The sequence below is a fragment of the Bubalus kerabau genome, chromosome 18 (assembly GCF_029407905.1).
Source record: "Bubalus kerabau isolate K-KA32 ecotype Philippines breed swamp buffalo chromosome 18, PCC_UOA_SB_1v2, whole genome shotgun sequence".
In the NCBI taxonomy this organism is placed as follows: domain Eukaryota; kingdom Metazoa; phylum Chordata; class Mammalia; order Artiodactyla; family Bovidae; genus Bubalus; species Bubalus kerabau.
This window is the reverse complement of record NC_073641.1, coordinates 8,596,012-8,609,006: the sequence shown is the minus strand read 5'-3', so window position 1 is coordinate 8,609,006 and position 12,995 is coordinate 8,596,012. Positions and strand designations below refer to the sequence as shown.

General features: G+C 38.5%; 1 protein-coding gene across 8 annotated transcripts in view; it reads right to left on the bottom strand.

Annotated features, from left to right (window-relative positions):
- The window catches only part of FAM169A (family with sequence similarity 169 member A), a 67,339-nt gene that overhangs the window by 5,151 nt on the left and 49,193 nt on the right, over positions 1 to 12,995 (bottom strand). For 7 of the 8 annotated variants that reach the window (XR_008704891.1, XM_055554884.1, XM_055554882.1 and 4 more), the window contains 4 exons: positions 10,248 to 10,287; positions 9,600 to 9,750; positions 4,639 to 4,795; positions 1,694 to 1,897 (listed from right to left, as the gene is read on the bottom strand). Coding sequence is in view for 7 of the 8 variants with exons in the window: in XM_055554884.1 (XP_055410859.1) it covers positions 1,694 to 1,897; positions 4,639 to 4,795; positions 9,600 to 9,750; positions 10,248 to 10,287 (552 nt within the window). In the remaining variant the exon portion in view is untranslated. Of the gene's footprint in view, positions 1 to 698; positions 1,272 to 1,693; positions 1,898 to 4,638; positions 4,796 to 9,599; positions 9,751 to 10,247; positions 10,288 to 12,995 lie in introns of those variants that run through there. The other variant, XM_055554887.1, reaches the window with a different exon arrangement.

Below are 12,995 nucleotides of genomic sequence, written 5' to 3'. Positions count from 1 at the left end.
AAAGTATTTAAGGCTCTTAAACTTTCCATCAAGATTCTTCAAAACCATGAATCAACTCAAATGTTTAGTTTCTTGATGTTACTGGAGCCAGAACCAAGAATCCTGGGACTTGACACTGTGCTACCCGACTGGGTTTGACTATTAGCTGATAGATGGGGTTTCTCAGGCGGTGCTAGCCATAAAGAACCCACCAGCCTATGCAGGAGATGTAAGAGATGCGGGTTCAATCCCTGCGTCAGGAAGATCTCCTGGAAGAGGGCCTGGCAACCCATTCCAATATGCTTGCCTGGAGAATCCCATGATCAGAGGAACCCAATGGGCTACGATCCACAGGGTCTCAAAGAGTCGGACACAACTGAATGGACTTAGCAGGCAGGAAGGCAGTGAAAATTCTACTCAGGTAATTACATGAGACACCAATAAAATAATGCTATATAAGAGTTTTTTAGACAAATTGAATATTCAAACCTAGAAATTAAATGTCCTTTCAGATGTCTCACACACACACACACACACACACACACACACACACACAAGTATTACTCAGCCATAAAAAAGGAATGAAATCTTGTCATTTGCAACAACATGGATGGATCTACACGGTACTATGCCAAGTGAAATAAGTCAAAGACAAAACCCATATGATCTCATTTATATGTGGAATCTAAAAAACAAAACAAAATGAAAACAGACTCAGATTAAGACAGCAAATGGGCGGTTGCCAGAGGGTAGGGAGTGAGGGGACTGAAACAGGTAAAGGGGATTAAGAGGTACAAACTTCCAGTTACAAACTAAACCACAGGGATGTAATATACAGCATAAGGAATACGTCAATAATATTGTAATCATTTTGCATGGGGACACATAGTTAATAGACTTACACTTTACATTTAGGTGATCATTTTATAACATTTGCAAAAATCAAATCACTATGTAGTACACATGAAATCAATGCTGTACATCAACTATATTTCAATAAAAATATTTCTTTAAAATATTATATCAACTTTTCCCCACTAATCAATCTAATTAAAACAAATGAAATGACTGTACCGGTTATAGACCAGCAATAGGTAATTCAAATATTTGTGTGCATGCCTGCTAAGTCGCTTCGGTTGTGTCCGACTCTTCGTGACCCTATGTACTGTAGATCCACCAGGCTCCTCTGTCCATGGGATTCTCCAGGCAAGAATCCCAGAGTGGGTTGCCATTCCCGCCCAGGTCTCTTGTGTCTCCTGCACTGGCAGGTGGTTCTTTACCACTAGCGCCACCTGGCGAGTAATATTTAGGTGTGTTAGTCACTCAGTCCTATCTGACTCTTTATGACCCCGTGGACTGTAGCCCTCCAGGCTCCTCTGTTCATGGAATTCTCCAGGCAAGAATCCTGGAGTGGGTTGCCATTTCCTTCTTCAAATATTTAGGTAAATAACGCTTTATCCATTTTTCTAAGCATTTCCTAAATTTACAAAGTAAAACTCATTTTGTTACCATAAGTCAGATATGAATGAAGTTACAAAGATTTGAATTTATATTACTGATCGCATCTGCTCAAAATATCCAATGTAGTATAATTTATTTTTCCTAAAGGACTGTACACGCTAAAATAGAGGAAAACATATATCCTATACTGCCCCAGCTGAGTCACCAAGGCTGGACACTGTAACTATAAAAAGTTAGGTTATTTTTCTATTACCTTATCCTGTGCAACACCCTCAAGGGGTTGTGAAGAGTCTACCACCAGTGGAGCAAGATTCGTAGAGTCTTCATTGGAATTAAAAGACTGCAATTTTAATTCTTCATCTAAAACTTCACTAGTAGAGTCCTCCTCTTCTGTTATGAGTGAAGTCTTAAGAGTATCATCTATTATCTCACCATTCATAGGCTCTAATGCAGATTCCTACACAATTGACCCCAAAAAAAAGGACAAAATTACAGATTAACTTCCTTGTCATGCAACGTGGGTCCATTCTCAGTACCTCCCTATCATGCACTAGGACTCAAGATACAGTCTACTACATTACTGGGCATAGGTTAAGGAACAGCAGAGTCAGGAAGAGAACAGAACCCCTAAGCAGCCCAATTTCCCTCTGTGTTCATGGAGAATGATGCAGTGAAGAGACCCTACCTCCTTCTCCCTCTTCCTCCTTACAGGGCAGTCACAGGAAGAACCTTTTCGGTAAAAAGTTATCAGAGAAAATCTAAATTTGGTGCTGGCTCTTTACAGAATATGAGCTGTTCAGTAGTTGGAATCTTTGGGGTCTGAGGAAGTCACTGTTCAGCATGCCTGGGAAGGAAGCACTATCAGATTTGTGGCACGTTGAGTCTGGGTAAAGCTTCTTGCTGGGAGAAGAGAGTCCCCAACCTCAGTGAGCTCACTGTACAGTTAATAAAGGGTTGTCTCTAAACAATCCTGCCCCTTAAATCACATTAAAATATGGAAAAGTGATTTGATAACACAAGGTCGTCAATTTCTGAAACTGTTCCTCTGATGTTTAATCAATTTACAAGACTTCCATTAATGTCTAATATTTCTAATTAATACTACTGACATTATAATAATTAGAGATCATTTTATATTTAAAAATTAGAATACTGATACACTCGAATTTTTAAAAATAGACTTGGCTGGATTGTATAGAATCCCTGAAATCATATAATGAATATTTTCCTAAGGGATATTTAAATCAGAGACTTAGAAAAATTAATCTGGGGAATTCCCTGGTGGTCCAGTGGCTAAGAATCAGTGTTCCCAATGCAGGAGCCCAGGTTTGATCAGGGGGTGAGGGAATCAGATCCCACATACCTCAACTAAAGGTCCCACATGCCACAACCAAGACCTGGTACAGCCAAATTAATTAATTAATTTAAAAAACCACATAGATTTTAAAAAAAAGAAAAATTAATCTGGCCAGAGTATAAAGAATAAACTGCACACAGAAGGTAATTTAAAATAAAACTCACAAAAGGACCAACTAGGGTAGAAGAAATGTTAAAAAGATGAAAATAAGAAAGATACAGTAAAAGATTTTGTAAAAAAATTGAATTTTGGTGAGTAACTACAAGAGAGAAACAAAAGAGAAAAACTCATGTCCTTCAAGTCCTAGGTTTGGGAATAGAATGAAAAATAGGAAACAGGAAATGAAGCTCAGTAGAAAAGCAATAAGCAAGAACAGAGATTAAATTTAAGATGATAAAAGACATCTGTCTAAACAGAAATACTCAGAAGGCAGGTTAATATTATGAGATCATAGTCTGGATCAATATTCAAAGTCTAGAGTTACTGGTCACCCCCACAGAGACAATCACTCCGTCTAAAGACTAGATGCATTTCAAAAAAAAAAAAATGAACAAAAGGGCAGAAGGTCAAGAACTGAGTCTTCTAGAATGTCCACAAAGACAGGGGAAAAAGGAAAAAAACCAACAGGCAACAGAGCAGTCAAAAACCAAATGCATGAAACCAAACCAAACTCCAGAAAGAGGTTACCTAGAAAGCAGAACCCAGTAGTGCTATAAAGCCCGGGGATCAGAAAGCCTAGAGGGAGAGCGAGTGGACAGCCTCAGCAAGGCCAGCCACTGGGGCGCAGCGAGGGCATCACCGGTCAGCTGCTACAGGAGGCGCGCACAGGTGCTGCTGGACAGAGGGACGGCTCACGTGCAGTACGTACAGTGTAATCTTAAGTTTTTAATAAAGGAAAAAACCACACAAAGATACATTCCCATAATCGTCTAGAAGCAGATAAATTCTGTTTTTAAAATATGTATTTCTCCAATTTAAATCAGTAATGCAGTTTCACTTTCTTAGCTCCTGGTTGGACTTGACAAACAGGTAAAATGTTTTTAAAGAAACTTAAGCACGCCTGAAAGAAAAAATAAGGAATCTGTAAAACACTAAAGATATTAAAGAAAAAGAAGAGAAGGACAGGAACTAGAGAAGATGAAAAAAGAAAAATAATCGAGGAGCTGCAGAAATCAAGCCAGATAAAGAGATTTTTTACTGTCAAAAAGTTATTTTCTTACTTGTTTTCTAGTAATTAAACAAAAAAAGAATTTCGTTATTTTTTAGGAATTTGTAAATCAACTGTAAGTAAAAATACATTATTTTTTCTAAACAACTAATTCTATCCTTATATCCAAAATCAGGTGAATTTAGGGCTTGTTGGACCTAAAGGCATTCTATTGGTTTTCTAAGGTAGGCTTTGAACAGTCACATCATTTGTGTCACTTCTTCAAGTTTATGTTTAATTCTACAAATTGATTTAAATTTTAAACACACTGAGAGGACATTACTATCTAAACATCTTCTACTTTATCTCTGTAATATGTCAAACTTTATAAATTCAGTTAGAAATGTAAAATACTTATAACTTTATCCTTCACTATCTGACTTTGCTTTAGACATATGTGCTTTTTAACATTACAATTTCTACTAAGAGTCTTCATGCTTTTCCAACAATATACAACTAAGTTAAAAGTTACCTCCATTCATTTTATTAAATAAATGAATCTCAGAAATCCAAAAAGGAGGGGATATATGTATACATATAGCTGATTCACTTTACTGTACAGCAAAATAACACAACATTGTGAAGCAACTATATTCCAATAAAAATTAATTAAAAAAAAAAGTGAATCACTCACCTTTTCATCTTCTTGCTTTTCCAGGCCTGGCTGGGTTTCTGGTGCTGGTTGAACATCTTTATCACTACTTTCATCCTCAAATTCAATCACACTCTGTTCGGGTTCTTCTTCCAAGAATTCTTCTGAGCTCTCTGAGGTGCGTGCAGTAGACTCCAATCTAGGAAACCAAGGAAAAACATTTTCACTTATTTTATTAAAGATGATCAGGTGCCACAGGTTACACTCATACAAAATGGCAAACTTTAATTAATTAATGATTTTATTGGAGTACAGCTGACTGACAATGTTGTGTTAGTTTCTGCTATACAGAAAAGTGAATCAGTTATGCATATACATATATGCAATCTTCAGATGGCAAACCTAACTGGTAAATGTTGCATGTGTTCTGACTATTACAACTGATTGGGCATTACCCATCTCTCTCCCTCTTTTTGGGTCTCCCTATGCCTTAAGACACAACAATATTGAAATTAGGCCAGTTAATAACCCTGAAATGGCTCTAAATGTTCAAATGAAAGAGTCACATATTTCTTACTTTAAATCAAAAGCTTGTGCAGAAGTGACTAAATTTATAAAGGCACATTGAAAGCTGAGACAGGCAGAAAGCTAAGTCTCTTGTGCCAAATAGCCAACCTGTGAATGTAAACCAAAAGTTCTTGGGAAAAAAAAAATCAACAGTGCTACTCTAAGTGAACACACCAATGATAAGAAAGCAAAACAACCTTATTGCTGATCTAGAGAAAAAGTTGTAGTGGTCTGGACAGAAGATCAAACCAACCTCAACATTCCCTTAGCCAACACCTAATCCAGAACAAGGCCCTAAATCTATTCATTTCCACGAAGGCTGAGAGAGGTGAGGATGCTGCAGAAAATAAGCATGAAGCTAGTCGAGAGGCTGGTTCATGAGATTGAAGGAAAGAAGTTATCTCCATGACAGTGCCAGGTAAAGCAACCAGCGCTGATACAGAAGCTCTATCAAGTTAGCTAGAAGATCTAGAGTTAAGATAATGAACGAAAGTGGCTACAGTAAACAACAGACTTTCCAACGTAGACAAAAAGAGGATGTCATCTAAGACTTTCACAGCAAGAAAAGAGGAGTCAACACCTGGCTTTAAAGTTTCCAAGGACAGGCTGACTCCTGTTAGGCACTCACGCAGTGGACACCAATGCTCATTTACCATTCTGAAAATCCTAGGGCCCTTAAGAATTATCTACTCTGCCTGTCCTCTGTAAAGGGAACAGACAGCTTGGGTGGCAGCACAGCTGCTGACAACATCGTTTACTGAGTATCTTAAGGCTACTGTTAAGACCTACTACTCAGGGGGAAAAAAAGTTCCTTCTAAAATATGACTGCTCATTGACAATGTAACTGGTCACCCAAGAGCTCTGATGGAGATGCATAATGAGGTTCATGTTATCTTCATGTCTGCTAACAGAACATCCATTCTGCAGTCCACAGATCAAGGAATCACTTCAATTCTAAAGCCTTATTACTTAAGAATTACAGTTCATAAGGCTACAGCTGTCAAAGATACAGATTCCTCTTATTAATCTGGGCAAAGTCAACTGCAAACCCTCTGGGAAGGATTCACCATTCTAGATAGCACTATGAACACTTATGATTCATGGGCAGAGGTCAAAATATCAACATTACAAAGAGGTCAAAATATCAACATTACAAGGAGTTTGGAAGAAGCTGATTCCAACTATCATGGATGACTGTGTGAGGTTCAAGACTTCAGTGGTGGAAGTCACTGAAGATGTGGTAGAAACAGCAAGAGAACTAGAAGGAGAAGGAGAGCCTGAAAATGTGATTGAACTGCTGCAATCTCAAGTTAAAACTGTAATGGATGAGGAGCTGCTTAATGTAGATGAGCAAAGAAAGTGATTCCATCTTGAGATGGAATCCACTCGGGAAGACGCTATGAAGATCGGTGAAATAACAAAGGATTTAGACTATGACATAAACTTAGTTGAGGAAGCTGCATCAGGGTTTGAGAGGACGGACTCCAATTTTACAAGAATTTCTACTGTGGGTAAAATGCTATCAAGCAGCCTTGCATGTTACAGAGAAATCATTAGTGAAAGGAAGAAGTCAGCCAATCTACATGGCAAAGTTCATGGCTGTCTAACTAAAGAAAGGGCCAAAGTCACCCCAACCTTCAGCAACCACCTCCCTGGTCAGTCAGCAGCCACCAACAGTGAGGCAAGACTCTACACCAGCAAAAAGATTATGACTCATTAAAGGCTCAGTCGATGGTTACCATTTGTTTTTTACCAATAAAGTATTTTTAAATTAATGAATATACTTTTTCCTTAAAGACATATACTATGGTACAGTGTAAACAGAACTTTTATGTGCACTGGAAAACTCAAAAAATTTTGTGACCTGCCTTATTGTGATGGTTGCTTTATTGTGGTACCGTGGAACTGAATCTACATCTCTGGAGTACGCCTATATATAATGCCCCTTTCATTCTCAAAAAATACCGTTTGGGGCAATAAATGATATGGCTTAGTTCTACTTCTGAAATACCTTTCAAACAAATCCACAACTTTCTATTTCCATTCTCATCTTCCTTCTTCAAGTCCTATTCTCTCTGGAGACACTATAACTTCTTCCCAACTCATGTTGAGACTAGCAGTACATACAGTCTTTAGTAAGGTTTAAAGAGCTATGTTTCTTTCTTTCTTTCTTTTTATCTGTACCTATGACAGTCCAGCTCAGAAAATTCTGATGGTCCTCTATGGATTGCAGAATAAAGCACACATCCTCTCAAAGTCTAACATGACCAGACCTTTATATTTTTCCTTCCACTAGATGCTGAGGCTGAAACTTGAATACTTTGGCCACCTGATGCAAAGGACTGACTCACTGGAAAAGACCTTGGTGCTGGGAAAGATTGAAGGCAGCAAGAGAAGGTGACAACAGAGGATGAGATGGATGATTGGCATCACTGACTCGATGGACATGAGTTCGAGCATCAGGACTTGGTGATGGACAGGGAAGCCCAGTGTGCTGCAGTCCATGGGGTCGCAAAAAGTTGGACACGACTGAGCGACTGAACTGACTGCGATGCTACCATTTACCTATGTATCAGTTTTCCTTACCAACACCCCTCCCAGTTTGGTGCCTTTGCTCACATTATTCCTGCAGTCTACAACTGCATGGCACAATACAATAGCCACAGGACACTTGCACTTGTTTATAATACGGTAATTAAAACTAAGTGAAATAAAACACTCAGTTCCTCAGTTGCTCTAGCAACACTTCAATGCTCAGTGATACGCACACTGAGTAGAGGCTGCCGTGCTGGGCAGGGAGACACAGAACATGCCCACCGTGCCAGGAAGTTCTCTGAACAGCCCTGGTGTAGAGCGAGGTTCGGCAAACTTTTCTTTTAGATTTTGTGGGACACGTGGTCTCTGAACCCTCACTCACTCCACCACTGTAAAGCAAAAGCAACCACAGCAAACACATAAACTAATACGCATGGATGTGGTACAGTAACATTTTACTCACAATAGGTGGTGGGCCAGATTGGCCTGTAGACCATAGTTTGTGAGCCTTCGAACTAGAAAACTCTTCTTTCCCAAATATGCTTGTTGAGTTTCTACTCATCCCTGAAGCCCTGGCCCAAATGTCAGATTTCTCCACCCCCTCCATTACAGTCCTTCACGCTCTCCTTTGTATCCACAGCACGTTCACTTCTATTATTGTATCACAATCCACCTTGCAGCTCTCTCAACCTGTGTCACAGGTACAGACACGCGTATTAGAGACTACTGCTGCAGTCCACGGGGTCGCTGAGGGCCGGACATGGCTGAGCGGCTTCACTTGCACTTTTCACTTCCATGCACTGGAGAAGGCAATGGCAACCCACTCCAGTGTTCTTGCCTGGAGAGTCTCAAGGACGGGGGAGCCTGGTGGGCTGCCGTCTATGGGGTCGCACAAAGTCAGACACGACTGAAGCGACTTAGCAGCAGCAGTAGCAGCAGACAAGGGTAAAGATGACATATTGTTCTTCATAGATTAAGCATTTAGTCTCATTGCTACTATTTTATGAAAAGCTAAAGAAAAATTCCACAACAGTTCTGTGATGTGTAATTTAAAATGTGCTATTACATTCCCTTCTAAAAAGGGTATTACATCAAAATGTTACTCAGTGGGAAAAAAACATAATTATCTAAACTCTTATTACTCTTTTCACAAATAAATTTTTCTTTAAAATGGCAGATTTTTCATTAAAATATAATATTTACATAATTATCCAAATTTAAAATTATATACAGAATGAAATTAGCATAGCTACAGACTACTTTACCTGAGAATAATTTTATAGCCAAGATGGCAAAGCTATGAATGGTTGACTCAAGAACAGTTAGTAAGACTATCAGAGCAAAAGCTTAATTTAACTATAATATTCAAAATCTTGCTTTCTTTAAAAAGGAAAATAAGGTTTTGATCCAAGGGTTCTGTTGATTCAGCAGACTATTAAGTTTCTGGAGGAGCTGATGATATCATTTATGGCAATTACTAATTTATGTTATGTTCTATAATCTAGTAAGATAAGTCCAGATAAGTCCATTATAAAGTAAAATTGAGGGTTTCTTAAATTGACTAAACTTCAGGATTACTAAAAACCACAGCTACTGTCAAATTCAAAGCTGACAATAAACGGCTCATTTGAGATAATATAATCACTAGAAGATTCTTCTGGATTTTCACACAAGAGACTAAAACATCAGTTTATTCTACTCTCTTACTAGCAACTTCTCCCTATAATACTGTCAATGTGACACTTTTTAAGTGTAATCAATAATCTTGTTGAATTCAAATACAATCTTCTACACCAAGGTCATTTACTACACAAATAATATAAAAAATGTCACCTTAAAAACTAAATACTATGAAAATAAGAGGACACAAAATAATGACAGTAAGATAAACAATGCTTTACTTCTTCACTGAAGCTGTGGGAGAAGTCTGAGGAGTCTTTTCATCTTCCCCTTGAGAACTACTAAACTCGGAATCCTGAAACCGCTTTCCAATCTTTGGCCGCTTTAGATGGCTACTTCGAGTACGAGTGGAAACAGGTGTTTTATCATGACCTGAGAAAAAAATAGCAAGCCCATAGTTAATTGACTGTGTAGTTAAAGAATTACCCATTAATTATACACAGAAATGCAAGAACTAAGCCAGTTTAACTCTATCACCACAATTTCACACTTCCTATCACATCAGGCTAGGAAATCATGTCAGTGACATATTTTAAATTATGAAATAATCTTAAAGTCAGTATTCATTCCTCACATATCTGTGTTACCTTGAGCTCTGCAAAGTATTTGTGCATTTTCACTTAGATTCTCTTCCAATAATCTTGAGAAATAAACAAGGCAGACATTATGGTCCCTATTTTACAGGTAAGGTAATGAAAAAAAAGAGGTACGATAGCTTATCTGTTCACACAGCAGAATCAGTGGTACCAGAACCCCGACCTAGATATTAGAGGTGTGTAAGTCTTTATTTATACTAAGGGACACACTCACACACACTTAATTCTAACACTCTCAAACACTTAAACTAATAGACCAGCTGAATTTCTTACCTTCAGAAGTACTTGCAAAGGCATCTTTTAGAGAATCAATCTAAAACAGAGATACATATCAAAACCAAAATTTTAGACCCTTTTTCCTTCCTATGCATCTACTTCATTCAGTTTTAAAGAAAATCTTTTAAAAACGTTTTCAAATAGCACCTTTTGTATTCATCATCCATCAATTAAGAAGACTCACTTAAGAAGTAAAAAGGCTATCTTATAGCTTCAGTTTATTATAAGCCTAAGCACTTGTGAACCCCCCTAATGTGCAATACTGATATACACTGGGGTTTCCACGTGTTCTGTCCTCAGCTCCTCTCTCAGTCTAAATCCTCCTGGGTAATTGTATCTACCACCTTTACTTCAACATCTCCTTGCTGATGAATCCAAATATGCAACGTAATTTCCCCAACTTCTTTCCTGATTTTCAAAGCTCTATTTCTAATGAAATCTCTCTCCAGTGAATACTCCAACCCAATTTCCTATCCAATCTGTCCCAAACTAAACTCTCATATTTAATCAGTATTATTCTCTATCTTGGTTATTGGCAATAACAATTTAGTATGCTATTCCAATCAAAGACCTGTGGGGCAGTAAGGACTTCTTGTCCTTCATTCAACCAACCACAAGCCTGTCCATTAGGACGCTGAAAAATCTCTCAAAACTGCCCCCTCTTTGGTATTACCAATGCTGCAATTTGGGCATTTATCATCCTTAACATGAAGGTGTACACCTTAAATATGTATAATTTTTGTCGATTATACCTCAATAAAGCTAAAATACAATGTAGTTAAAATAAACAAAATCACTTCCCCATGTGGTTACTCATAAGAAGAGTTTAATATGGGAAATATTTTCCTTGATTAAAATATTACAGTAATATGAAGAATTTCTAAAATGAAAGAAAATCTAATTTATATCACCAACCTTTACAGTACAGTGAAATTTTAATGTTCTCATTAAAATGACACAAATTGTTTGGCTTAATATTAAAGTAAATCACTGCTCTCACTACATGTATGAAACAAACAGATTTTTCTACTTTCCCTTGTTTTATGATATCTGATCAATAATAAAGTAATTTGAATATAAATGAGGAATTTGGAATGCAACATAATACAACGGCTTATTCCGAAGCCTGAAATTCCAAAGGTAGGGAAAAAAACTGAACTCCTTATATATATTGTATTATTTATATTATCCTTAAAAATGCTTTTTAAAATTTTTACTCAAATAGTCATCACTCATGCTAATTAAGACAGAAGAAGAGAGGCACAAATAATTCCCCAAAGCACTTGTCGTTGAAATGCATGTGCATTTACACAGACATATTCAACACTCACTAAAACTATATTCAGATACCCACATACAAAATAATTATGACTATATTAAAACCTTCCCTGGTGGCTCAGCTGGTAAAGAATCCACATGCAATGCAGGAAGACCCAGGTTCGATCTTTGGGTCAGGAAGATCCCCTGGAGAAAGGAATAGCAACCCACTCCAGTATTCTTGCCTGGGGAATCCCATGGACAGAGGAGCCTGGCAGGCTACAGATATGGGGTTGCAAGAGTCGGACATAAGTGAGTGACTAACCAATGTAATAATAATGTAAAAGCTACCACAACAAAATGCTGTAAAAAATAAACCTCTAGGATCCCACCAATGAACCGGTATTTTAAGTAATATCAAGTAGGTTTCAGAGAAGTACCTGGTACATCCTCTGGAATTCAGTAAGCAGAGCTGCCCTTCTACTTTCAGGTTACCTAGTATTTGCAAAGTGCACTACATTCCACGGTGACTTAACACATATAGCCTCAAACTTCCCCCAAATAACTTCACAACCTTTGACCTATTTCACTTCAAGAAATTTATCTGTGCAAGGAAATACTTACATTTGCACAAAGATGCATGTGTAATTGTGTTCATGGTCGGGCCATTTATAAAAAACAAGCATAATATGTTAAGAAAATAAATGCTGGTATTTATATAGAATAGTGTGCTGCTGCTGCTGCTAAGTCGCTTCAGTCATGTCTGACTCTGTACGACCCCATGGATGGCAGCCCACCAGGCTCCCCCGTCCCTGGGATTCTCCAGGCAAGAACACTGGAGTGGGTTGCCATTTCCTTCTCCAATGCATGAAAGTGAAGTCGCTCAGTCATGTCCGACCCTCAGCGACCCCATGGACTGCAGCCTACCAGGCTCCTCCATCCATGGGATCTTCCAGGCAAGAGTACTGGAGTGGGGTGCCAATAGTGTGCTACCTAACAACAATGATTTAATACAGTAATGACAGGGTTCTCTGGTGACTCAGTGGTAAAGAATCTGCCTGCCAGTGGAGGAGAAAGGGGTTCGATTCCTGGTCCAGGAAGATCCCACATGCCACAGAGCGACTAAGCCCGTGCTTCACAACTACTGACCCTGTGCTCTAGAACCTGGGAGCCACAACTACTGAGCCCACATGCTGCAACTGCTGAAGCCTGTGCGCCCTGGAGCCCAGGCTCTGCAACGAGAGAAGCCAGCGCAAAAAGAAGCCCTCGCGCTGCAACTGCAGAACAGCCCACCCAGCAACGAAGGCCAGCACAGCCATAAACAAATAAATAAAAATTTAAAAAAAAGTAATGACCCAGAAAATGCTTACAATATTATGTCAATGGAGAAAAGCAGTTAGAAGCATGTATGAAAGTGAATGAAAGTCGCTCAGTCATGTCCGACTCTTTGTGACCCCATAGACTATACAGACAATGGAATTCTCCAGG